Source organism: Sorex araneus, chromosome 11, assembly GCF_027595985.1.
Source record: "Sorex araneus isolate mSorAra2 chromosome 11, mSorAra2.pri, whole genome shotgun sequence".
Taxonomy (NCBI): domain Eukaryota; kingdom Metazoa; phylum Chordata; class Mammalia; order Eulipotyphla; family Soricidae; genus Sorex; species Sorex araneus.
Genome location: NC_073312.1, coordinates 37,879,415 through 37,907,387, shown reverse-complemented (window position 1 = coordinate 37,907,387; position 27,973 = coordinate 37,879,415). Strand labels below are relative to the sequence as shown.

General features: G+C 38.7%; 1 protein-coding gene across 3 annotated transcripts in view; it reads left to right on the top strand.

The window, feature by feature from the left end:
* MARCHF8 (membrane associated ring-CH-type finger 8) overlaps positions 1-27,973 on the top strand; it is a 109,688-nt gene that overhangs the window by 26,619 nt on the left and 55,096 nt on the right. For all 3 annotated transcript variants that reach the window (XM_004607384.2, XM_012932513.2, XM_055119044.1), the window contains exon 2: positions 5,871-6,050. In XM_004607384.2, the coding sequence (XP_004607441.1) occupies positions 5,949-6,050 (102 nt within the window). In that variant the 5' untranslated portion in view covers positions 5,871-5,948. The remainder of the gene's footprint in view (positions 1-5,870; positions 6,051-27,973) is intronic.

The window sequence follows — 27,973 nt, the reverse complement described above, 5'->3', positions numbered from 1 at the left end:
TGATAGGCTCTGGGGACCATATGGGGTACTGGGAAATTGGACCTGCTGTGATTCTTTTGGAAAGTTTTGTGATTTTATTTTTTTTAACTTTTCTGTTAAATTTAAATTATGTTAAATATAATTTTTCCACGTGTGATTTTTGCCTTTTACAGGATTATATTTTGACTTTATGGGTGCAATATCATTTTATATCTAAGAGGACATTAATTTAACTAATTTAAGAAGATACTGAACTTTACTTTTCTAATTTTATTTTCAATATCTATGTTTTTCAGTGCTTTTATTTGGAACTCTTAAGTTGGAGCTCTAAATAAGAAAGACCAAGAGCAGTCTTATGAGATGGGAAAGCACACAAGGATGGTTTACCTGTAGAAGCAAAAAGATGGATAACACTGTACACAACACAAAAATTTTGTAGGCTGACAGTAGGAGCACTGAAACTTTATTTTTAAAAGTGGGAAAACTACTTAAGCACTAAAATTTCTATATTAACGTCGAATATCATACTTTTTAAAGTATCTAGCTACATAAGTTATGTGTCTCTGCATTTTTCTTGGAAAAGAGGGATTTTTGCTTTGTAACTATAAAGGAATATTTATGAATTATACTTGGTCCAGAGAGACAGCACAGGAAGTAGGATGTTTGGCTTTTATGAGTAACCCCAGTTCTATCCCTGGCACGACATATGGTCCCCTGAACATTGCCAAAGGTCACTACTGAGCACAGTGCCAGGAATAGTTCCCAGCACTGCTGGGTGTAGCCCAAGAAACCCCCTCCCACATAAAGAGAGGATGATAATGAAAATATAGGATGGGAAGATGGATGATAGAAGGATGTTCCTCTGATATTCCAAGAGGAAGTCAAAGTGTCTAAGTATAATTCCCAGAGCTGAGATTACTACTCCCTTTTATTGCCAAATATGACTTACTTAATTTTGAGAGGGCTAAAGGGGCAATATTATGAATCAATGGCAGAAAATTGAGGAACTTTCACACAAAAAAATGTTGTTAAAAACAGCCAAAGTGACTGATTTCATCGTCAGGCTCAGGACATGTTTATTTCCTTCATATAAGGAAATCTGTTGTAAAGAAAGAACAACCGATTATCCTCTGGTGTAAAGAAGTCTTTCACTATTTTTGGAATAAGAGGTTTGTTTTATAATCATGGTTAAAAAATACAGTTAGCTTGTGTTTATTATTCTTTTCTGTGTTGTATTGAAGATAATTCTTCCTGCTGTAGATATGCCTCTTCCATAGTTACAAGGACAAAAATGTATTGAAATCTAGCAGTATAAGCCTCCTGAACACTTGGCAGATGCTTCACATTTATGGACAATGTACAGTGCTATCTCCCTTTTGTTAGCCATGTCAGAGTGCTATATTTGTTTACTACCCTCCATTTCTATTGGTGTACAAAGGCCTTTCCAAGGGAAAGTCACATTTTGTTGGAAGTTTGGAAACTAAAAATAGTATGGCATGAATAGCATACTATGACTGGAAGTAGTATTCTCCATTTATTTAGATAAAGTATAAAATAACACAGACTTTCAAAGTCAGTAATTTTGGAATGATAGGCAGACATATTAAAACACAGTGATGAAATAAAGATTATTTATAGGATGCATTATGGTATATTTTTCCCAAAGAGAGAATACTCTGCAAAAAATATTAAAAATAATAAAGAGCATAATAAAAAAGTAGGAAAACCAGAGTTAAATATTCTGTGAGACCTTCAAGAATGTTCTCTTCATGGAAAACACTTGTATATGTTTACCAATAACAAAAACTTGTGACTAAAGTTAAAAATATTTGTGGAATCACTTGAGCTTTTCTCCCTTCCCTTCCCTTCCCTTCCCTTCCCTTCCCTTCCCTTCCCTTCCCTTCCCTTCCCTTCCCTTCCCTTCCCTTCCCTTCCCTTCCCTTCCCTTCCCTCCCCTCCCCTCCCCTCCCCTCCCCTCCCACAATCTTATTGACTTGACATACACTTTAGCATTTTAGCTTGTTAAAAATAATGTCAACAGAACACTGAACTGAGTGTCTTTATTTTTTAGAGTTAGAGATTTTCTGTTCTTTTTCTTTCTCTTTTATTTTTCCCTTCATGTTTATGACTTTTTTGTTTTGTTTTTGGGCCACATCCAGCTTTGCTCAGGACTTACTCCTGCCTTTGCGCTCAGGGATCATTCCTGGCGAGGCTCCGGAGGCCATACAGTTGCTGGGCTCTGAACTTGTGTTGTCTTAAGTGCAAGGCAAGTGCCCTACCCGCTGTACTGTCTTTCTAGCCTCATGTTCATGCATGACTTTAAGTCTAGCCTTGAACCTTTCGTTCTGTTTCTGGTCTCCTTACTTCTATTGCCTTTTTAATTTCCCCTTTATTTACCCCCACACTTTATTTAAACCCCATAGTTTACAAAATGTTAAGGACGATTTGTTACAGGCATTCAAATTTTCAACACCAGTCCCACCACCATTGACTCCTTCCCTCCACCATTGTCTCCATTTTCCCAACCACTTCTCAAGCCTGCCTCCATAGCAGGTCCACAATAATAATTTATTTTATACTGCTTGTTAACCACTAAGTGGATAACAGAATGATAAAAAAAATTTCCTTACCCATAAAATGGCTAAGAGAATGATCAAAAAAGAAAATTTGTGAAATTGTTGTGCCTCACCTACGAATACTAAGTCCTTGTTTGAGGGGTTACTAAGATATTGTTACAAGATAAGCTTCAGTGTTCGACTTTTTTTGCTAGTTGATATTGATAGGCTTCCACATTATACCTCGTCCAGTAGTAGTGGTGGTGTTCTACTACTGGATTGTCAGTGTAGAGTTTCGAGATGTGCATCTGAAACGTTGGCTGCGTGCTCCTGAAAATTCAGTTTGTTTGTTTTTGTTTTTGGGTCACACCTGGTGATGCACAGGGGTTACTCCTGGCTCATGCACTCAGGAATCACTCCTGGCAGTGCTCGGGGGACCATATGGGATGCTGGGAATTGAGCAAAGGCCGCATGCAAAGCAAACGCCCTACCCACTGTACTATTGCTCCAGTCCCCCCCAAAATTCAGTTTTTATCTGGTCAGTTCAGCTGCATTTAAATATTTTACTGCTGAGTTTACATGACAGTAGAGGTGGTTTGTGGATATGACTGCTGGGACTTCTGGAGGTACAGTGAAGTAGGAAGAGGTAGCCCATTCTGATTCTGACACATCACAGAGCTTTCACCACAGGAACCCATGTACCTGAGGTTTCAGCAGGGTTAAGTTCACTATGATGCTCAGTAGTCCTGAGGTGATGTAGTCCACCTGGAGCTCCTGCCTTTTTCTATCTCTCTCTGCTAGTTGTTGCATACAGGCTTCTCATTTTTTTAATTTAACTTTTTGCACTGTGGTTTACTGTAGGGTTTTATTAGTAACACTGTCCCTCCTTTTTAGTACCACCTCCTCTTTCTGGTAGAACACTTCCCTTAGCATAGATGTTGGCTCCCACCCCACCATTCCTATTCCCCAGCCCCCTCAAGTGATATGTTTCTGACTGATACTAGTTCTCATGTTCTTTGTTTCCATTGCCTTTCGGTATTCATTACTTCACCATTATGTATTGTTATATCCTGTATATGAGAGAGATCATTCGGTGTAGGTTTCTCTTTCTAACTTTACTCAGCATGATCCTCTCCATGTACCTTCATTAAACAACAGATTTCATGCAGAACATCTTTTTTTAATGGTTGATTAATATTCCATTGTATATATGTACCATAGTTTCTTTATCTAGTCATCTATTCTTGGACACTTCGGTTGTTTCCCAGTTTGGGCTATTGTGGATAGTGTTGCGAGGAACACCGGGGCTCAAATATCTTCTCTTCATTTTGGGGGGCCCTTGAGGTATTTTCCAAAAAGTGGAATTTCTGGGTCATTTTAATAGAAATTGAATTCCTAGATTTTTTAGGACTGTCCATATTATTTTCCAGTTCCATTTGTTTATCTTTGCTTCTACTTACTTGGTTAAGTGGTGTTATATCTTTGAAGATGCTTTTTGATTCAGTGTCTTGGAGATTTCTGCCTATGTTTTCCTCTTTGTACTTTATGGATTCAGGTCTGATATCAAGGTCTTTAATACATCTTGATTTGTCTTATGTGTATCACATTAGAAAGAGATCTGTGCTATATATTTTATTTTTTTTGTATGTAGCGGAATAGTTTTCTCAGCATGAATTGTTGAAGGGGCTCTCTTGTTCCACATCACATATTTTTCTGCTTTATCAAAGATTAACTGACCATATGTTTCTCATTTTTTATATGAATTGTGCTCCTGATTGGGATTCAACAATTCACAGTAGGCAGGAGCAGGGTGCTGCCTGGTACCCTGTGCTCAGTGCAGCAGGAGACATGCAAACCTGGATCACCATTCTTCAGGAAGAATGTGACTGGGATCTTTATCTTCTAGCTGCTTCTTTGTCCTCTGTATTTGTCCTCAGCATATTGTTGAAATGGGCAAAATATTTCATTTCTCTTGACCATCTGGAAAGCACATAGAAGAACTTGATTGTTAAGCCATGCTGGTTGTCTTTCTAGACCAGACCTTCCTGCCTCTTCCCTTATGAAAAGATTACATTGTCAACTTTGCTTCCCTCACAGTCATGCTGCTAGAGGCCCTAAAGAAATGCCAGAAAGGATTTGAGGTTCCAGTTGTATAAATCTAGTGTGAGACTGAGGCGTAGGAGGATAGAATATAATACAGAGCATACAAACAGGTCTTTGTGAGACAGAGAGAGAAAGAGGGGAATCACTGCTGGTGCCTGAAAAAGCAGGATAGAAAATGTGCCGATGAGAAGAACCCTTACAGTAGTGTACATGGTTTCAGTCTTACTGGATCTCTACCCCATAGTAACCCTGTACACTCAGGCATTATCATAATATATTTTATGGATGAAGAAGCAGCCATTGAAATTTATCAGTTTGTCAAGAGAATATCTGTTTTATTGCTTGTTTGGCTGTTTGTGAGAGTAGCTATACAATTTGACATTCTCTCTCTCTCTCTCTCTCTCTCTCTCTCTCTCCTTTCTTTCTTTCTTTCTTTCTTTCTTTTTTTTTGTTTTTTGTTTTTTTGGGTCACACCTGGCAATGCACAGGGGTTATTCCTGGCTCTGCACTCAGGAATTACCCCCTGGCAGTGCACAGGGTACCATATGGGATGCTGGGAATCGAACCCGGTTTGGCCGCATGCAAGACAAATGCCCTACCCACTGTGCTATTTCTCCAACCCCAGAATGTCGGGGTTTAAAGCTTTCTTTTAATTAAGGATGAATTGAATTGACATAAAGCAGCTATACAGGCCAGGGATATAACCCAGTGGTAGAGCATTTACCTTGCACGTGTGAGGTCCTGGGTTTATCCTTGGCACCAAATAAAATAACTCTAGATATTTGGAAACATTCAGATATATAATTTGCAGATAAATTTTCTTCTATGGAAACATTTTTTGATTATTTTGTTATCATTTAGGGGCAATTAGCAGATCACTACTTCTACCAGGATGAATGCTTGTTTAAGAAAAAACGTTTAAGTTCAAATATACTGTAGGATTACAATGCTATGTTTAAAAACTAAGTAGTTAATCGAAAATTAATACCTGATTTTCCATGTACCTGGTACACTTGCCTCTTTCAGGTGCTCTCATCTTATTATGTGAAAAAAGTTAGATTTTCCCAGAGATACTACTATTTTCCCACTTTTGAAGACCAAGAGTATTTATGTCAAACATTGTAACTTAATCTGAATACAAATCTGAATATAAATACGAAGTGCTGACTTTGTTTTTTTAAATTTAAAAAGTGTTCTAGCTCAGTTTTGTATGACCTTGTCTTCTGATCTTAGCTTGAAGTCAATGGCCCAAAATGACTCTACCACTGGAGACTCTCTGCCATAAAGACGACGACCAGACAGGAGGCTGGGATGAGCATGCCACTGCATCAGATCTCTGCCATTCCGTCCCAGGATGCCACCTCCGTTAGAGTGTACAGAAGTAAGACCAAAGAAAAGGAGAGAGAAGGACAGGTAATGAGAGCATATTCTTAGTTTTATGATTTTTGTTTTAATTAAAAAATGGTTTAGAATTATAAGCTATGGAGCTCAAGATTTTTTCTGATAAGATATTTTTTTAAAAAGTGCTTAGATGAGCACAAAAGAATGCATCTTATAGTAGGTATCTAGGTACTCAGATTTTGGTTTCTGTCTTATATTACCATGACTGTGCATAACTTATCATCATAGGTTAATGCTTCTTTGTTATTTCTGTGAAAAGCACTGAAGAAAAAACAATTTTCTTTTGGATCCTCAGAACATGTTACAAAGGGTAAACTTTTTCTTTTTTTCATTAAATCACCATGAGATACAGTTACAAAGCTTTCATGTTTTGGTTTCAATCATACAATGATCAAACACCGACCCCTCCATCAGTGCACATTCTTCACCACCAGTGTCCCCAGTATCCCCCTTTCCAACCCTCCCCCTGCTCTCTGGCAGACAATTTCCCCTCTACTTTGGGGCATTATGGTTTGTACTACAAGTACTTAAAGGGTTATCACATTTGGTCCTTTATCTACTTTCAGCACACATCTCCCATCCCGAAAGATTCCTCCAACTATCATTGTCTTAGTGATCCCTTCTCTATTCCAGCTGCCTTCTCACCCAGCTCATGAGGTAGGCTTCCAACTATGGGGCAATATTCCTGCCCCTTTTGTCTACTGTTCACAAAGGGTAAACTTACACGAACAAAGCTCTGTAAATGCCTTATAGGTATAGTCTTTGCTGCCTATAAAGATACAGTTAGTGTTATAAGGCCTGTCTCTGCTTATTTATGGTTTATGATCTAGCCTGACAGTTAAATATGTATTAAAGTTAGAGGAATGGAGGACATTGAGGACCACATAATTCCAGTTCAGGGGGGTTAAGGAGAACTTTTTATCCTTAACTCCTGGAATGAACTCCTCATTCCAGCTTAGGGCATCAAGAATAGCTTCTTGTAGAAAGTATTCACATAGAGAACTAGAATAGTTCTTGAATGACCTAGCTCTTCCTAGGAGAAAGAGCCCTTGTTGGAGTAGAGTGTCCCAGTGGAAATATTTCATGCTGAATTTCCAAAGGTTAGTAGTGTAGGATGAGTTTGAAGAGATAAAAGTAGGATAGCTTGAGGCCAAGGAGATAGCCCTGTGATAAATTACAAACCTCATATGTAAAAAACCTTTGGCTTGATCCATTGCACTGCATGGATCCCCGTTGCCAGGCTCCAAGCACTGAGCTTTTAGGTGACATTGCTAAGAGTGACTCCTTTAGAAAAAGAAGGTAAAACAGAAAAGCTTGAACATTAAGGTAGAATTGGATGATTGTGGGACAGTTTAGAAAATTGTGGCACCAAAGTGAGGATGCAAGTAGGAGGAGATGCTGAGACAGGGACTGGAGGTCTCCCTAAGAGTCTTTTTTCCCCCTTTTTATTGATTCACCATGAGGTACAGTAACAGAGCTTTCATGTTTGAGTTTCGATCATACAATCATCAAACACCCATCCCTTCACCAGTGCATGTTTCCCACCACCAAAATCCCCAGTATTATCCCCTCCCCCCCCACCAGTTCCACACTACCCCTGCCTGTGTGGCAGACAATTTGCACAATACTCTTTTTCTCTACTTTGGCAACCTTTGATATTTCAAGCCCAGTCCCACTACCAGTCATACCTGCCGAAAAGGCAATGCTAGACAATGTGTTTTGTATTGCTTGTTATGGATAAAATATAATGTCTATAGGAATTCTAAAATTTTAATAATTAGGGTCTGGAGAGATTGCTGCAGCAAGTTGCTCGGGTAGAGATTCATTTGTGTGTCTCTGGATCATAACCATGTGGGAGTTTATGTACACGGTGATCTTACGTGAATGTCATCTCAGAGTCCCATAGGGCTGGGGAAAGGAGAAGGGCTGACTCCTCCCCATCCCGTGAGGCCTGGCGTTTGCCACCACTGCCACCCATACCTGGAACTTTTCACTGAGTTTTATTTATTTATTTATTTATTTATTTATTTATTTTTTATTGAATCACCATGTTGAAAGTTACAAAGCTTTCAGGCTTAAGTCTCAGTTACATAATGCTCGAACACCCATCCCTTCACCAGTGCATATATTCATATATTCCACCACTGAGAACCACAGTAAACCTCCCCACCCCCCCCGCCCCCCAGCTCCCCACCCCGCCTGTGTAGTTGATAAATTTTACTTTACTTTCTCTTTACTTTGATTACATACAAACGAAAAAACTCACTATTATTGTTTGGAGTTTCCCCCCCAGAGTTGGACCTGCTGGAAAGAAAGCATTTGATAATTTGTTTTACATTGCTGAGAATGAGGAGATATGAGGTCATGTGGCCACAGTAGCGGCTGTGAGGTACTAGATTTCTGTATTTTAGTATTTTAGTGACTAAGTCCAGAGGGCTTTCTGCCAGAGGTTGCATCATTGCTAGCTCATACCTCTCTGCTACTTTATATTCCACATATGAGTGCAATCTTTCTGTGTCTGTCTCTTTCTTTCTGACTCATTTCACTCAACATGATACTTTCCATGTTGATCCACTTATATGCAAATTTCATGACTTCATGCTTTCTAACAGCTGCATAGTATTCCATTGTGTAAATGTACCAAAGTTTTTTTTAGCCAATCATCTGTTCTCGGGCATTTGTTTTTTTCCAGATTCTGGCTATTGTAAACTGTGCTGCGATGAACATACAGGTGCAGATGTCATTTTGACTATACTTTTTTGCTTCTCCGGGGTATATTCCCAGGAGTGGTATTGCTGGGTCAGATGGGAGCTCAATTTCTAATTTTTTGAGAATCGACTATATTGTTTTCCAAAAGGGCTGAACCAGTCAACATTCCCACCAGCAGTGTAGGAGGGTTCCTTTCTCCCCACATCCACGCCAACAGCGGTTGTTTTTGTTCTTTTGGATGCAAGCCATTCTCTGTGGTGTGAGGTGGTATCTCATAGTTGTTTTGATCTGCATCTCCCTGATGATTAGTGATGCAGAGCATTTTTTCATGTGCCTTTTCATATTTCTTCCTTGAGAAAGTTTCTGTTCATTTCTTCGCCCCATTTTTTGATGGGGTTGGATGTTTTCTTTTTGTAGAGGTTAACCAGTACTTTATATACCCTTGATATCAACCCTTTATTGGATGGGTATTGGGTGAATATCCTTTCCCATTCTGTAGATTGCCTTTGAATTCTGGCCACTGTGTCTTTTTCGGTAAGAAGCTTTTTAGTTTAATGTAGTCCCATTTGTTTATCTCTGTTTCTACTTGATTACTTAGTTCCGTGTCATCTTTGAAGATACCTTTAGCTTCAATATCGTGAAAGGTTTTGCTGACCTTGTCTTCAATGTACCTTATGGATTGTGGTCTGATGTTGAGGTCTTTAATCCATTTTGATCTGACTTTTTGCATGGTGTTAGGTCGGTGTCTAAGCCCATTTTTTTTGCATGTGACTGTCCAGTTATGCCAGCACCATTTGTTGAAGAGGCTTTCCTTGTTCCATTTCACATTTCTTGCCCCCTTATCAAGGATCAGGTGATCATATATTTTGGGTTGGATGTAGGGATATTCCACCCTGTTCCATTGATCAGCGGCTCTGCCTTTGTTCCAGTACCATGCTGTTTTAATTGTTACTGCTTTGTAGTAAAGTTTGAAGTTGGGAAGGGTGATGCTTCCCATCGTCTTTTTCCCAAGAATTGCTTTAGCTATTTGTGGGCGTTTATTGTTCCATATGAATTTCAGGAGTGTTTGATCAATTTCTTTGAAGAATTTCATGGGTATCCTTATAGGGATCGCATTTAATCTGTATAGTGCTTTGGGGAGTATTGCCATTTTGACAATGTTAAGTCTTCCTATCCATGAGCAGGGAATATGTTTCCATTTCCTCGTGTCCTCTTTTATTTCATTGAGTAGTGTTTTGTAGTTTTCCTTGTAGAGATCCTTTACTTCCTTAGTTAGGCTGATTCCTAGGTACTTGATCTTCTGGGGCAGAATTGTGAATGATTCTATACCTAGAGAACCCTAAAACCTCCACTAAGAAACTCTAGAAACAATAGACTTGTACATCAAAGTTGCAGGCTATAAAATCGATACCCAAAAATCCATGGCCTTCCTATATGCAAATAGCGAGTCAGAGGAAAGTGACATTAAAAAAAAAAATCCCGTTCACTGAGTTTTAGAACATGGTGGTCGCTGTGTGGCACCTGCCCCCATCTGGAATGGTGTGGTGAAAGTGGCCTATTGCAAAGTCCAGAGCCATCTCTGCAGAAAGTTGCTTGAGTTTGAGATTTGTTTGTGTGTCTTCCCTAAGAGTTTTAGCAACAGCCTGCATAGCTTTGAAAAAAGCTTATGGATTTTTAGGGCCCGAAATGTGGTATCAGGATTGGTACAGAAAGTAAATTTTTTTCCAGTGGATCTGTGTCCTTTTATGCTAGTTTCCTTGGCAAAATGAGTTCAAAACAGAATTTTTGGGTATAATTCTGCTGTGCTTCGGAGAGGAGGAAAGGAAAGAGAGAAGCTCTGCACGGCCATGCCTTCCTTTGGCTTCCTTGCTGCTTTTCTTCCTCCTCTTTCCCCCACTGAAATGTGGTAGCAGGATTGGCATAGAAGGTAATTTTTTTCCAGTGGAGCTTGTGTCCTCTTATCTAGTTTACGTGACACAGTGAGTTCAAAACAGATTTTTTTAAATGTATATTTTAGTTTTTTCTGAACTGCAAGGTAAGATTTACCTTACAGTCACAAATGTTCTTTACATCAGTAACAATTTTTTTTTTAATTTTTAGTTAGTGAATCACCGTGAGGGCACAGTTACAGATTTATACATTTTTGTGCTCATGTTTCCCCCATACAAAGTTTGAGAACCCATCCCTTCACCAGTGCCCATTCTCCACCACCAGTAAACCCAGCGTCCCTCCCACCGTCCCCAGTCCCGGCTCCCCCCACCCCAAACTGCCACTATGGCAGGGTATTCCCTTTCACTCTCTCTCTCTGATTAGGTGTTGTGGTTTGCAATAAAGGTGTTGAGTGGCCATTGTGTTCAGTCTCTAGTCTACATTCGGTACGCGTCACCCCTCCCCTGCATGACCTCCGACCACATTTTACTTGGTGTTCCCTTCTCTGAGTTGCCCAGAATGAGAGACCAGCCTCCAAGCCATGGAGTCAACCTCCTGGTACTTATTTCTACTATTCTTGGGTGTTAGACTCCTAGTCTATTATTCTGTATTCCACAGATGAGTGCAATCTTTCTATGTCTGTCTCTCTCTTTCTGACTCATTTCACTTAGCATGATACTTTCCATGCTGATCCACTTATATGCACTTACATTTTTTTTTAACATTTAATTAAAGGACTGAGATTCTTTAAGTCAAAAGTTTGAAATATGTTATTTAGTGTAGGGTTTTATGCATAAAAAATTTCAACATCAATAACTTAAAAAAATTTAGTCATTGCTTTTGGACCCGGCTGTGGAAGGAGCATGATGGAGGGGCCCGAGGGAGCGCCCTCGGACCCCAAGCAGCCCACTGAACTAATTCCGGCATGGGACCAGAGACCCCACGGCGTGCTGAAGCTGTGGGACCCGGGCATCCCCCAATTCTTTTAACCTGTCTCTCTCTCAACTCCTCCCTCCTGAACACAGCGCAGGGGCCGCGGTTTTCCTGAGCGCAAAACGGAGTCGCCGATTCAGCCAAAACAGGACGTGAGCGCGCTTGCGGGAGTCCCCAGGGGGCGGGGGCGGCGACCCCCGCCCACCGCAGTTAGATACTTAAACCCACCTCCCCCACGTGTGCTTCCTTTTGGACCCGGCTGTGGAAGGAGCATGATGGAGGGGCCCGAGGGAGCGCCCTCGGACCCCAAGCAGCCCACTGAACTAATTCCGGCATGGGACCAGAGACCCCACGGCGTGCTGAAGCTGTGGGACCCGGGCATCCCCCAATTCTTTTAACCTGTCTCTCTCTCAACTCCTCCCTCTTGAGCACAGCGCAGGGGCCGCGGTTTTCCTGAGCGCAAAACGGAGACGCCGAGCCTCTCTCTAGGTTTCTCCATCTTATGAGCACCATAAAAGGGTAAAAGTTTATAGTGATGTTATTTCTGGTTGTACTTTCCCTGGACTTTATACAGAAACCCAAAACCGCGCGGCCGCTGCCGTGGCCGCGCGACTTAATGTCATCTTAGTATGAGCAATATGTAATGGTTCCTTTCTAATGGGGCGGACTTTTGTGGGAGATCCTAATAGTAAGTCTGTTGCTGAAATATTGAAGGCAATCAAAGTGGTAGCCATCTCACTAGACTGAACTAAGCTATATCCCCACGCCGGCTGAGAAGAAATTTTCTTCTTTCTCGGGAAGAAACGCGGTGTGTCATCAACTACAGTGTGATGTCCATTAAGCAAACAGACCTGGTGGCGTGGGAATGGGATATAAGGGGAAAAATTATGTACAAGGAACAGCGGGACGCTGGTGGAATCTCGAGCCGGAGCCGACACCAGCGCAAGACCGTCGGTTCCAGAGACTGCTTGCAGATACTCTACAAGTCTATCAACTAAGCCAGAGCCCCACGCCTGCTGATGACGGGAAATAACCATCCTTTTCGGTTTTTTTTTTCCCTTGTCAGGCAGCGTGGCGATTACTAAAACAGGCGTGAACTCGGTGGCGCGGGGCAAGGGGGAAAAAGAAAAACTATGTAACAAACAGCGGGACTTAATATCTCTATATTCTTAGCAATGGAGAACTATCAAATGCCTCCTTGGCAATAGGACTGCTTTTCTTTTTTGGGGGAAACCCCAACAACGGTAGTGAGTTGTATGTTGAAACATGGAATGTAATCGAAATAAGGCGTAAACGAAGTGAAACATATCATGTGCAAGGGTTGGGACTGGGGAGGTGGGAGGGGGCGGCAGGTATACTGGGGGGGTTGGTGATGGAAGATGGGCACTGGTGAAGTGAAGGGTGTTTGAGAACTGTATAACCGACATAATCCTGAGAACTATGTAACCCTCCACATGGTGATTCAATAAAATTTAAAAAAAAAAAATAAAAAAAAAAATTTAGTCATTGTGGTTTGCAAATTGTTACAGTTTTAGGCATACCGTGTTCCAACTCCAAACCCACCACCTTTCATCAGTGTCCTTCCATCAATGTTCCAAGATTCCCTCTCACCTACTCCAACTCCTTACTAAACTCATTAAAATTTATTTTCTTGTTATAGTTTAGAATATATTTCCAAAGGTTCTTACAGTTTTAATGTATATAGTTACCTTACCTCTAGCAGCACCAAAGTGTCCAAGGCCCCTGGCCAATGCCCCTATATTACCACCATTCTGCCTCCTCTTTCTACCAAGCACCCATTCTTCCTTCCTTGACAATCATTTCTGTAGTACAGGACCAAGATTGTTACCTTCTATTCTCTTGCTTTGCTACTCTGTATATCATATATAAGTGAGAACATCTAGTATTTATACATCAATAACAGTTTTATTTGTTTGACTCTCATGACAGAGAGGGAGCCTTTGCAGTTTTCCAGATTCATATAATCCCAGTGTTAACATGGGGACAATTTTATCTATGCTTATTAAATGCATGATTCTCTTAGTACTCACTCTAAGAGCCTATATGTAGAATTTTAAAAAGAGTTAATGAGTTTCACACAGTAAGCACTATAGCTGATGAAAAAGAAACCAAATATATTCAATTTGGGAGACATTGGGACTACTAGGGAGGTAAAAGGAGTGACGTACAATCTATAAAGGAATTTCAGCTGCTGTTCTTAATGAACTAAATAAATTCTTCTTGATTATTTTTTCCCTTAGTGTTTTTATAAGTATTGATCCCTCGTCTTCTAGATCTTGTTCTGTATTTAGAAACGTAACATGATGGTTATTTCCATTTTTTTAAAAAAAAATCTATTCTTTATAGCTTTTTTGATTTGTTTTGTTTTAAAGAATATCCTGCTTTCTAGTCTAAACAGTTATTGTGCTGTTCTTGATGACTGTCTTTTTCTTGGTGGGGAATTTTAGAATCTTTACATTGTTATCTTTTTTTTAAAAAAATACTTTTAATGTTAGACTCTGTGCTTCAGTTCTCTCAGGGCTTTCTGGTAAAGGTTAAATTATCATGTTCTTTTGGCTATTGTATTTTTCCAGGCTTGTTCCCTTACTACTCTTGTTCTTTGGGATTGACCTTTCCCAAATTATCCTGTTTTTCTGATTCAGCACTGCTGATTTTGCTTATTCTTTTGTCCAGGGAGGATCTTGCTTGACTGTTGCCATCTATATTACTTTGTTTTTGCTTTCCCCGGTTGCTTTTTGGCCCATTTATTACTCCTTATATTTATTGACTCATTTATTACTCACTTATTGACTCATTTATTACTCCTTATATTGTGATTTGTAGTTTATTTTTTCCTCACTTTTTATCTCCGGGAAAACATTAATTCTTTAAACATTAAGTGTGTGTGTGTGTGTGTGTGTGTGTGTGTGTGTGCGCGTAAGTTCCCTTCTATTTCTATTTCCCTTCTATTTCTAGTTTTCTGAAAGTTTTGATCAAAAATGGATCATGGATTTTATAAGTGCTTTACTGTGTCTTGTCAAAAAAATGTTGTACAATATAACTAAAACAATATTCAGTAATAGTGTTAGAGAATAGTTAGAGAATCCACTGTGAGTTGGACTCAATTTTTTTTTTTGGCCAGAAGTGAGCAGATGTTTTAAAAGGAGAATGAGGTGGAGAAGGGGCAAGGAGCAAATGGGGAAGTGAGTGAGTGGAGTGTTAAGCAGAATCAGGGAAGTTAAAATTTACAGAAATAGCAAGGGAGTATGGTTGATGTGGTTAAGCCATGCTGTTAGGATTTGATAACTGTCATTTACTGAAATTAAGCTTCTATCTGTTTCCTACAGAAATTAGGATATATGGGCTTTTGGGGGACTTTATTTATTTATTTATTTATTTTTTGGTGTTGGTCGAAAGAACCAGTTAGTTCTTTTGGGAACTTGGAATTTTATCATATAGATCTTAAGAGATTTGTAGTCCTCATTTTCAGGGCATAACTTTGAAAAATTTGAAACTATAAAAGTAATTGTTCATTCATATCACTTTGTGCAAAGATTTGAATAGTTATGTACCAAGTGTTCTTGCAGTTCTCAGTTTATTGAGATGATAATATTCTTAATTTTATATTTAGTCATAGATCTTCAGAGGAAGAGAATGCAGAGTGTGTGTGAATTGTGTGTGTGTGTATGTGTATGTGTATGTGTGTGATGCATGTCTGTGTCATCTGTAGTAGATGTGTGAAACTGACTATAAATCAGAGATTTTCAGGACCTCCTCCGATTTACTTTAGTAGAAATATATACACAATTAGGAAATCAGTTTATTTACTAGTGCACAAATTTATTACAGATAACAGCCGGATGGAAAAGATAAATGGGGAAACACTCTCTGAAGCTCCTTCCTCTTGAGTATTTAGGGAGGCTTTATTACATGGACATGATTTATTTAGTATTTTCACTCAGTCTCTAATCCTCTTACCACATTCCCACTATCCATGTTGTTTTCCCTAATATAAAGCCCCCATTTTAAGGAGTTTTTCAATTTATTTCCATTAATAGAATATTCGTTACTGTTTTTGGCATATCCAATATGCACGGGTAGCTTGCCAGGCTCTGCCGAGAGGGCTCGATACTCTCTGTAGCTTGACGGGCTCTCCGAGAGGGGTGGAGGAATCGAACCCGGGTTGGCCGCGTGAAAGGCGAAAGCCCAACCGCTGTGCTATCACTCCAAAATAGTAACAATAAGTCTCTCAATGAGAGACGTTACTGGTGCCCGCTAGAACAAATCGATGAGCAACGGGATGACAGTGACAGTGACAATAGAATATTAGATATCTTTATCACCGCCAACACTGAAAGAAATGCCAAGGCTTTGGGGGGAGCTCTGAGCTAGAACTGTGGATGCAGTCAGGTGTCATTTGTTTGTTTGGTATTTGGGCCACACCCAGCTGTGCTCAAGTTTTATTTTGGCTTCCTGCCTGGGGTGACTATTTAGGGTACCAGGTATTCACCTGGGTTTGGCTTACCCTTGTGCTATCTCTCTGGTTACAAGGCCAAGTATGTATGAAAATATGTTTTGGTCACCTGAACATGTTTTATAGGCAATATCTGATTTACGTTCCTATAAATTATAGTAACACACTTTTTATGAGATTTGTTATTGGAGTTGGATCAGAGTGTGATTCTGCACGTTGAGAAATATTACCACATACTATCTGCTCCTTCTTCCTTTCTGAAGAATCAGGAAATTTGGGGGTATAATTCAAATGTGCAAGCCTGAGAGCCAGGGGAGCTAATTGATTATATGTGTCCAAATTTATTCTGAAGCCCAAGAAATCAGGAGCACTGATATCTCAGGGTAGTAGAAGATTGTTGTCCCATCTCAAGCCCAACAAACAGTTCACTGTACCACCACTTCTTTGTGCTAGTCGGGCACTCAGTGAATTGATGGTGCTCATCTGCACTGGTGAATGCTGTCTTCTTTTGACTAAAATACCAATATCTTCTTGAAATACTTTTATAGAGCTTTCTAGCTATTTCTTACATCAGCCAAATTGCTCCTTAACATTAACCACATGGTTGATTATTTTGAAAAGTAATGAACTATACATTTCATATCTAACACTTGATTATGATTATGATGTATTACTTGTTTTATATGTCATAGATTTTGAGTTTTTAGACTTTTTGCCTAGAATTTCTTCATTCTCAAAAGGAGTATTTCTGTACAGTTTACAGTTTACTTTGATTTTAATGCTTTTCTTTCACAAAGAGTATTAAAATAGTAATGGACCTTTTGATTAGAGAGTTCCTTTCTCCTCTTTAGTACTTTATGAGTGTAATAAAATTGGTATTTGTTCCTACCTTAAAGTTTGATAGAATGAAGTGGCAAAGTCATACGGACCTGGAAACATTTTCCCTCTTCTATTCATTGCTACTGTTGTTATCAGGGTCATGACATACTAGGTTGTCATGGTGCTTGCTTATCTACTTGCAGGGGGTTTCACTCATTCTAATAGTAGTGCTCACAGATGTCACTGTGGTACTCAGTGAAGCATCTGAATGCAGTTCTCACACATCTTTTAGTTGCACTCCTCCCCAGGTTGCAAACTTAGTTGTGGTGCTTGCACACTCTGGCTGCAGTACACTGGAGTTGGAACACAGAACTTCAGGGACCATCCTTACTGTATGTAGGTGGCACTTGGCATTGAACTCATGACTTCATGCATGCAGTGCAGTACTCATTCACTCATTCTCCAGACGCTGTAGACATCTTTTGTGAAAAAATTTTAGTTACATTCCCAGTGTTTTTTATTTATTTAATTATTATTATTATTATTGCTTTTTGGGTCACACTCGGCGATGCACAGGGGTTACTCCTGTCTCATGCACTTAGGAGTTACTCCTGGCAGTGCTCAGGGGACCATATGGGATGCTGGGAATTGAATCTGTGCAAGGCAAACGCCCTGCCCGCTGTGCTGTCACTTCAGCCCTATTTTTTAATTGATACAAATTGTCCAGGCTATCTGCTTCTTCTTGAATTAAATTTGATAGGTCATCTTTCATAGAATTGTTAGATTTCAATGTTGAATTTATTAGTGTAAAATGATTTATAATGTTTCTTTATTGTCCACCTGTCTGGAGTGCTATAGCCAATACTTTGGATGGGGTAGCACACACTATAAACAACACAAACTTATTTCATCCAGTTCTGGAGGCAGGAGGTTCCAGGTCAGGGTGATAGCATGGTGGAAGAGTGCCCTCTTATAGATCATAGGCATCTCATTATATCCTCACATGGTCAAAACATTGAGGAATATCTCTCAGGTTCATTTTTTGTAGGGAAAGTGATTAGGCCATACCCAGTGGTGCTCAGGGTATACTGCTGGCCCTGTTCTCAGGGCTCACTCCTCTCAGTGCTTGGGGGACCATATGTGGTCCCAGGGATGAAACCACAGTTGGCCTTATGCAAACAAGTGCTTCACCCCTTGTACTATCTCTTGGGCCCCTTCCTGTGTTATTTTTAAGTGGGCTATTTAATTTCCAAAATTCCGGGACTTTCCAGAGATATTTTTCTTATTATTCTGTAATTTAATTCCATTTATGTATGAACATGATATAAAAACTAGATTATTGAAGGACTTAATGATTAAATAAAGGATTAACTTAAGCTCCTATTTATTTGACTTGTTTCATGGTATAGAATTTAGTTTATTTTTGAAAATGTGCTCTGTGCACTACAGAAGAATGTATTCTGTTATTGTTGAATGAAGTGTTCAGTAAATATAGATCATGTTGAGTTGTTAGTGTCTTTCTAGTTCTATATCCTTGTAGTCTAATTGTATTAGTCTAAACAGTTATATTAAAATTGCTGACTATAGTGGATTTGTCTGTTTTTCTTTAAATTATATAGGTTTTGCTAAATGTATTTAATTCTGTACATAAACTTTTAAGATTGTTCAGTCTCCTTGATAAATTTACTTTATTGTTTTGTGAAAGATTTTCTTTATAGCTGATAATGAGATTCTATACTCTGAAGTCTATTGAAAATAGACATTTCAACTTTTGTTTTTGATTAGTGTTTAATATGGTATCATATTTTAAGTCTTTGTAAAGTATTTGTACCTTTCTATTTATTTATCTATTTATTTATTTGTTTTTGGGTTTGGGGCCATACCTCAGGGATTATTCCTGCCTCTGCAGTAAGGGATCATTCCTGGGAGGGCTGAGGGAACTGTATGTGGTATTCAGGAACGAAACTGGGTTAGCAGCATGCAAGGCAAGTACCCTACCACTGTACTATTGCTCTGGCTCTTATTTGTGTCTTTATATTTAAAGTATTATTTATATAATTAGTGTAAGACTGGGTGTCCCCCCCCTTCTACACTGCTGGTTGGAATGACGACTGGTTTAGCTCTTCTGGAAAACAATATGGATGCTTCTCAAAAAATTAGAAATTGAGCTCCCATTTGACCCAGCAATACCACTACTGGGAATATATCCCAGAGAAGCAAAAAAGTTTAGTCAAAATGACATCTACACTTATATGTTCATCGCAGCACTGTTTACAGTAGCCAGAATCTGGAAAAAAACGAGTGCCCAAGAACAGATGACTTGTTAAAGAAACTCTGGTACATCTATACAATGGAATACTGTGCAGCTGTTAGAAAAAATGAAGTCATGAACTTTGCATATAAGTGGATCAACATGGAAAGTATCATGCTAAGTGAAATGAGTCAGAAAGAGAGAGACAGACATAGAAAGATTGCACTCATCTGTGGAGTATAAAATAACAGAGTAGGAGACTAATATCCAAGAATAGTAGAAATAAGTACCAGTAGGTTAGCTCCACGGCTTGGAAGCTGGTCTCACAGGCTGGGGAAAAAGGCAGCCCAGATAGAGACGGGAAGACCAAGTAAAATGTGGTTGGAGATCCCTCTCGGGAAGGGAGATGCTTGCTGAAAGTAGATAGAGACTGAACACAATGGCCACTCAATACCCCTATTGCAAGCCACAACACCCAATTGAAGAGAGATCAAAAGGGAATACCCTGCCACAGAGGCTGGGTGGGGTGGGGGGGAGATGGGATTGGGGAGTGGGAGGGATACTGGGTTTATTGGTGGTGGAGAATGGGCACTGGTGGAGGGATGTGTTTGCGAACATTGTATGAGGGAAAAACAAGCTCGAAAATGTGTGAATCTGTATCTGTACCCTCATGGTGATTCACTAATTAAAGAATAAAATAAATTAAAAAAAAACTGGCTGTCCCCCCCTAAAGCCCCACCCTCTATCATTGATCTTTATTTAGGCACTTAAACCATTTGTAGTTAATGAGATTGTTGATATGATTAACTTAATTTTTTTTTCTATTTTATTTTCTGTTTTTTCCATATTTTTCTTTTTCAAATATAGAAGTACTGCTACTTATTCAACTATTGATTAAGCTGATTGAATTGGGCATGGACTCCACTATTCCATCTTTTTCTTATTCCCCTTATCACCCCACACATTTTTAAATTTAGCTTATATACATAAAGAACTTAACTGTATCACTGTATCACTGTCATCTCGTTGCTTATCAACTTGCTTAAGTGGGCACCAGTAACATCTCCATTGTGAGACTAATTGTTACTGGTTTTGGCATATCGTGGCACTACAGGTTGCTTGTCACGCTCTGCTATGTGGATGGGATACTCTCGGTAGCTTGCCAGGCTCTTCGAGAGGGACAGAACAATCGAACCCGGGTTGGCCACATGCAAGGCAAAAGCCCTACCTGCTGTATGAACTTAAAATATGTTTACTTCATTTTTCTTCAATTAAAATGTTTACTTCATTTTTCAATCACCTGACTTCATTGACTTTGGCTACTATTAAAGGAGGGCCTTTGTTGGGTAATTTAAAAAAGCATAATTTGTCAATGATCAAGTCTCATTTTTAATTTATTGTTAGTAGAACTTTTGCCTGCATCCCATTTTACCATTTTTGGTTGAAACCTATCTGTAATAGTCACCACTGAAGGAAGAAGTTGTACTTAGAAAACTTCTTTGACTTAAGAGTTCATATTCTTCATGGAATGCAAAACACAGCATGTGTTTCTTTTTATCTTTCTTTTTTCTTTCCGTATTATTCAATATCTTCATTTATTTGTCCTCAAATAGGATTACTAATGTGTATTTTTAAATGTTGGGCAGAGCCTGACAAGCTACCCGTGGCATATTCCATATGCCCAAAACTGTAACGATAGGTCTCATTTCCCTAACCCTGAAAGAGCCTCCAATTGTTGGGAAAGACGAGTTAGGAGAGGCTGCTAAAATCTCAGGGCTGGGAGGAATAGAGACATTACTGGTGCCCGCGCGAGTAAATCGACAAACAACGGGATGACAGTGATACAGTGATTTTTAAATCTTAAATATGTAATTTTTTATTTGGCTGTCAGATTAATGTTTAGAAATATGTACTTCATTTGACAGAATTTATAAATTACTTTCTGTCTCAGAAAGTTGTTTAATCTCATTATTAATAGAGTTCAAGAATCCACCTTGAGCCATAAAATTATTCTTAGTTTGAGCAAAAGGATTTAATACAGGGAATTGACTGCTTACAGAGACATTGAAAGGGCTAGAGAAATGGATCAGGACTAGGTTTCCAAGATCAAATCATTCCCATCATCTGACTCCTCTGAGCTGCTCTACAGAGGTTAGGAGTTGACATGTCAGAATGTTGCTCTACCCAGCTTTGGTGACAAAATTGTTACCTTTACCATGGTTGAAAAGTTACCACTGCTACTACATACTTTGCTTAGAAAGGCAGCTTCTGCATCTGGAACTAAATCACTTATGTCATCATCCAAATGAACAAGGGTAGGTACGCAAGTTGTCTACACGCAAGACAAGCACCTTTCTTGCTTTATTATCTCACCAACCCCTGAACTTGCAATTTTTAAACATACTTATCCCAATTTACTGCCTTTGGTGTAGGTACCATCTTCTGTGAGATCATTTGTACAGCTTCTTGAATTATTCATCTACATTATTGGCAAGGTCCTGTGAGATTACTTTTCTCATACCTAGAAACTAGGATTTCTTTTATGTGTTTACTTTTTCTTTATCCCTGGAATAATTTTTTTTTCAAAACAACTTCCAAGTCATGTTTTTCCTCTCTGGTAATAAAGTCTATCACTCTGTGAAATTTCTGGAAACTAATCTTAGTTTGCTCTAGCACATGCAGAGTATGAAGCATACTTGCTGTTTTAGAATTAAATATGATTAAATGGTTATTATTTTCTGCTTTGTAAGGCTTATTTTCTTTAGAATGAAAAAACAAGTTTATTAAATTTTAATTTTTTAAATTTTTTAAAGGCTAAACATTAAATCAAATTAGTCAGTTTGAACTGCTAAGTTTTCTTTTGCATGTATAGATTATTAATCTTGAATGCAGATAAAATTATGATTTCAAGGTTAATTCTTTCTAGAATGAATATGGTGTGTGTGTGTGTATGTGTGTGTGTGTGTGTGTGTGTGTGTGTGTCTACTGGTGATGGTTGGTGGTGGCCACTGAGGCGTATAATTTCAAGATTATCCATTTGAGAGAGAGTAAGAGAGATCTTTCTGTTTAAAGTATTCTTAGTTAAGAGCCAGCAGTACAGAATCAGTTTTATATGTTAGCAGCTTACCTTTTCACAAGTTGTCCTTTAAGTCTTAGACCGGAATTAGTTTAATGTTTGCTTTTCTAGGGTATAGAGAAGTAAGAATGCTAAGAATGACGTTAGTTGACCTCTGAAATGTTGGTCTAGTGGGATTTTTCTAGATAAGAGTCCATGTGATGTTAATAAATTCAAGAGTCTAGTTTGATTATATAAGTGAAGCATTTGCAGTTTATTTTACTACTCATTTTACTTATTTTACTTAACTACTATTTTACTACTACTCTGCGGGAATTGAGTGAAGTCATGAATTTGTTTGTCTTCATACCACTGCAGTATTTAGTGTTTATGATTTGTCCGTTGTTACTATTTTCTTAGAATTGTACTATGTGAATTAAGCAACAAGGTGATAATTTTTCAAATTCTCTATGAATGAATGTGGAAAACAGAAAACCACCTAAAATTGTGTATTTTGATTTTTTTTTTTTGCTTTGTTTGTTTGGGGGCTACACTCAGTGATTCTCAGGCTACTCTGGGCTTGATGCTTGTGAGCTGCTTCCGGCAATACTTTGTTAACCGTGTGATGCTGAGGATCCAACACTAGCTTCTGGCATGAAAATAATAAATACTGTCCTTTGAATGTATCCCCATCTCCCAGTTTTGTTTTATAATGCAGATATTAAAAGACATGTTATAGTTGGGGGAGTGCTGGAGAGATAGTACAGTGGGTGGGGCACTCGCCTTGCACACAGCCACCCCAGGTTTAATCCCCCAGCACACCATTTGGTCTTTTTGAGCCCCACCAGGAGTAATTTCTGAGTACAATGTAGTAACCCCAGAGTGTTGCAGGTGTGGCCAAAAAAACCCCAAAAGTTATAGTCAGAAGTTTCATGTAATCATTGTTAGTCACTTTCATTTTTGGCGTCATAGAGATGAATCCTTTATTTTATATAAATTAATAAATGTTCCAAAGGAAAATGCTTTAAATCATGGTTATTTTGCATGATATATTTCTGTTTAGTTTTGTCTTAAAAATTCTTTCATCTGGATATAAATGTACTAGTACACATATTTATTCTACTTTTTTGTGCATCAAGTAGATATTAACAAAGTAGATTATTTCCTGGAAAGAATCCTACCCACAACAAGCCTGTAATCTAACTGGGACATGGAAAAGCCATATCCCCAACCACTATGAGTGCTTTGATAGGTATCTCTCTTCCAAGCATTGCAGCCAGAACTTTTTGATCTGTGACTAGTCATGCTTTAGTTTTGTTGATCTCATTTCTGCTTGAGATATATGTGTGCGCTTTTCATTTGAGGACCATACCTTCTTTTTGTTTTTCACTTCTGGAAAATTCACCATCATTATTCCTTAAATATTATTTCTCCACTTTACTTTCTATTTTGGGAATAAGGTTCATTCTGTCTTCTGTCATAATTTTTCTCTGAATACTGAACTGGGTAATCTCTTCAGTGTTCTTTCTCTTCGCTTTACAGTTTCCTCAGATTTAATCTAACCATTGAAATTTTAATTTTGATGCCTATATGTTTTTGTTACATCTCTTTTTATTCCATAATTTCCAACTTGTGTTATATTTTTCCTTCATTTCTCAGAACATGTAACTCATCCTTTTATTTTGGCTTAGGTCTTGTTTAATATTCTGCCTTTAAATTTTGTTCCTACTTATTTTTTTTCTGGCTTTTAAGTTTGACTATATTAAAAATTATCTTTTTTCTGTATTTTCTGTGATATTTTTGTATATGTGGATATGAGTGTTGGTGTTATTTTGAGTGCAGTTCAGAAATTTGTTTCCTCAGTGTACTCTTGAATTGAATGTATATGAATAAAAACAATTCTATTGTAAATGTTACTTAAAACTCTTTACATGGTAATTCATCACATTTTGCAGTAAATATGCTTGATACATCTCCTTGTAGTAAATAGTGATAGACATTGATCTTTATCACTTTGGCTATGGACATTTTTACAACATCTGAATAGATGTAGTTACCACCAAGGATTTATTTAATTAATAAATATACTTAAATTTGCTTTGTATAAGGCTCCATTCTTAATTGTATTCTAAGGGTTTTACAGATATTAATTTCATGAATTCATTTGATCCTCACATGAACAACATGAGGTAGGTATTTTTATTGTGATTCTTCATAGATGAGACATAATAAATGGATGAGTTGTCCAGGGTCCCTGATTAGTGCTGGAATTTGTGGTTGTTAATGGTAGAGTTGGTTTTCACACACAACCTCCACACCCATGCTCTTCACTTGTACTTTGCAGCTTGCTCAGACAGATAATGACTTCTTTTTTTTTTCCCCTTCAAATAGTGCCACTGTAAGAGGTATCTATGGTGGGGTGGGGGACACGAAGTGCCAGGGGTTGGACTCAGTCTTGCACTTGCTATGCATGTGGTCTACCAGTTGAGCTATCTCCCTGACCCAGGTCTCTTATCTCACTCTGCATGTTTCTCCTGATAAGCCTCGCCCAGCTCCACTCCCTTTATGTCTCCATTTCTGCAGCACTTAGTAAGTGTAGCTCAACTAAAATGTTGTTATGTTTGTTCCTTTATGTCTTTATTTTGTGTCATTTGTTTATTCATACTTTAAACAAAGATATATTAATTATCCTTCATATGGTGGATTCTATGTTGAGCTATATTGTGCTGAGGCATTGAGCATAAATGTGTATCCTTTGTGTTATCTAAAGCTCTTGCAGGCTCTATGTTTCTTTGAGTCACCATACTGCAATTGTATTACAGACCCTCATCATCTCTACTGCTGTTAGGATAAATAAATAGTTTAGTGTACAAAGTTCCACGGTCTAGAGAAAGTGGCTCTGATTGAGTCGTGTGTTATTAGGGAAGTTTTTCTGAAAGAAGAGGCCTCCAAAATGAGTCTCAAAAAGTCTGAGTAAGATGAGGATAGAGAAAAGTGTTTAGAAAGTAAGAATAATACAAAGCAAAAATTTCTAGGGAAGAAAAGAAAATATGTTGTCTTCCTTGGGCAGAGAAGGGTACTGGGGAAAAAAAACAACAGCTCAGTGTGCTGAAACTTGAAGTGTGCTGGTCCAAAGCAGAGACAGGTGCAAGTTATCAAGTTGATGCTTATATTGTCACACTGGGCACTGGGAAATCACTGAAGGTTGTAGAACTGGGCATTTCACACTGTTTTAGTTAAGCCACTAGGTGGTTTGGTGAAGGACGTTGTGGAGGAGTGCTTTTGTAAGACTGTTGCTTCAATCTGTGTGACAACCTTCTGTACCAAAGGAGCTGATGTTGGGGGTCAGGGAGGTAAGCAGACACTGTGGTAGTAAACATGAGGCAAGATTAGCCATAGGGCTAGTCACTTACGGCTTGTGGTGATCAGGGTAGATGAAGTTTGGCCTGGAAAGCAGGATGATAACATTGACTTTCATAGACGAAGGGATGATAGGTTATAGGGAAAGATGCCTAGTTTGGTGGTGAACATGCAAGTGTAAGTGCTTGTGAATGATCCCACTGGAGATGCCTGCAATTAGGTTGTGTTCAAATCTCTAGAGAGAAATCTCTCTAAGATAGACATAGATAGCTTAATAGAAGTTGGTAGCATATAGGCAGTAAAGGAGGCAATAGGAGAAGATAAACTTGTCAGTTGCAGTGAATAGCCAGAGAAGAAAAAAGGTTGTAGTACGGAACACTGAGGAAAAGGAGTCATTGTCTTGAATCACCTTCCCAACAGCCCCCCCTCCTTTCCCCCTTTCCAGATGTCTGAGGTGAACATAGCAGCCTGTGCAAACGGGTTCTTTGTTTTTTGCTGCATTTTGGAATACTCTGTATCTTTTCCATTTCATTTTTGCATAGATGATAAAATATTGCCCCTTTTATTGTTTACGCTAGTGCTAACGAAGTGCATTTTATATTTACTTATGAAGAACTTGGTTTAGCACATTCCAGAAGGTTGTCTTTTTTAAACAACTGGGGACTGCTATTGGAGTCAGTAGTATTAAGGCACTGCATGAATCACTAATCATAGTTGCAGTTATTAAAAAAATCTTAATATATTTTGCTTCTTAACTAATACATTTTTTAAAAAGTCCAGTATTTATCTTTCTTTAAAAGAGAATTGTGGTCCAGGAGATGGTGTAGCTGTTAGAGTATGTGAAGGGGGTTTGATCTATGCATAAAATTACCCATCCACCCCCTCCCAGCATCACTTGGTGTAGTTCTGTAGCCATCCTCTAGAATGCTGGGGTGACTCTACAGACCCCAAGTAGCACCACATCCGCAGGCCCTAGTTTTGAACTGCTGGCCCAATTGGCTTGGTATAAGGTAGTTTTGTTGTTGTTGTTTTGCTTGTTTGTTTTGTTTTGGGCCACACGGAGCAGTGCTTAAATGTAACTCCTGGCTCTGCTCTCAGGAATCACTCCTGGTGGTGCTCAGGGGACCATATGAGATGCCAGGGATCGAACCTGGGTGGGCTGTGTGCAAGGTAAGCACTTTACCTGCTGTACTATCTCTCTGGTCCTCGAGCATCACTTAGCTGCCTCCCTAAAAAAATTTCATAAAATCAACAACAGCAGCGAAATTAATTAACAAGGTTAAGCAACTATTGGCTGTTCATAAATTGAATACTGATTCCTTTTTTTTTTCATTTTGGGTCACACCCGGTAATGCATTGGGGTTACTTCTGGCTCTGCACTCAGGAATTACTCCTGGCAGTGCTCAGGGGACCATATGGGATGCTGGGAATTGAACCCGGCTGAGCCGCATGAAAGGCAAATGCATTAGTTCTGGTCCAGTTTTTTTTTTTTTTGCTTGATTGTTTCTGAAAACTATTGCTTTTGTTCTAGTGTAAGGTCCTTTGCTCAGTTCAAAGTATGACTAAGTTCAAAGGAGATGCATATGCATATACTTTTTCTGTATGGACCCCAAACTCAACATTTTATACAGACCAGCAGCATCCACTGTAGGCATTATGTTATAATGTTACTCTTTAGATATTTGATATGCTTTTTGTCTTTTGTTTCAGAACTACTTTTGATTTGGTTCTATCAGTTTTTTTCCCTTAAAGTAGTGTGATTTCTGTTTTAAGATGGTAGAATGAAGTTAAATTTTAAAGTGTCATCCAGTTAGATCTCATTATATTAATAACAAAAAACTGGTAGAAATATGTCAAAGCAGATTAAGAGAAAACAACTAATGGAGAAATGAAAGAGAATTTTGAGGTAGATTATTTGAGTCATAATCCTACAGGGTGCCAAGGTTGTAGGAGAGAAAAGGATAGTGAACAAAATACTGAGAGATCCCTAAAGGCCATGGCAGGAGGGTGAATGGGGAATGACAGGAAAGTTCACATACCCTGAATATATGACAGTTCCATGTTAGTCTTTGGACATCACTGGTATGTCTTGACTGGGAAAGGGAGATGAAAGGTAGAATAGCTAAATCTCAGAACTGGTTATCTCATCAGTAAAATGAGTGTTAGCAGAACATCTGACTGACTGGCACATCAGTAAGTCTCTTTGGAGAACAGTAAGTGGAGGGAGGAGCACATTATGAGCCTTAAGTGATAGGGTTCTTTTTCCCTTATTGTTGGGCTCCATTGGGATGAGTAGTAGGTACTAAGTATTTGGGGGAAAGGAGTCATAAGGAGGAGGTTTTCAAATTTATATGGCTTACTGCCCTACATTAAAAAAATAAATTCACTCAATATACTCAGTTAAA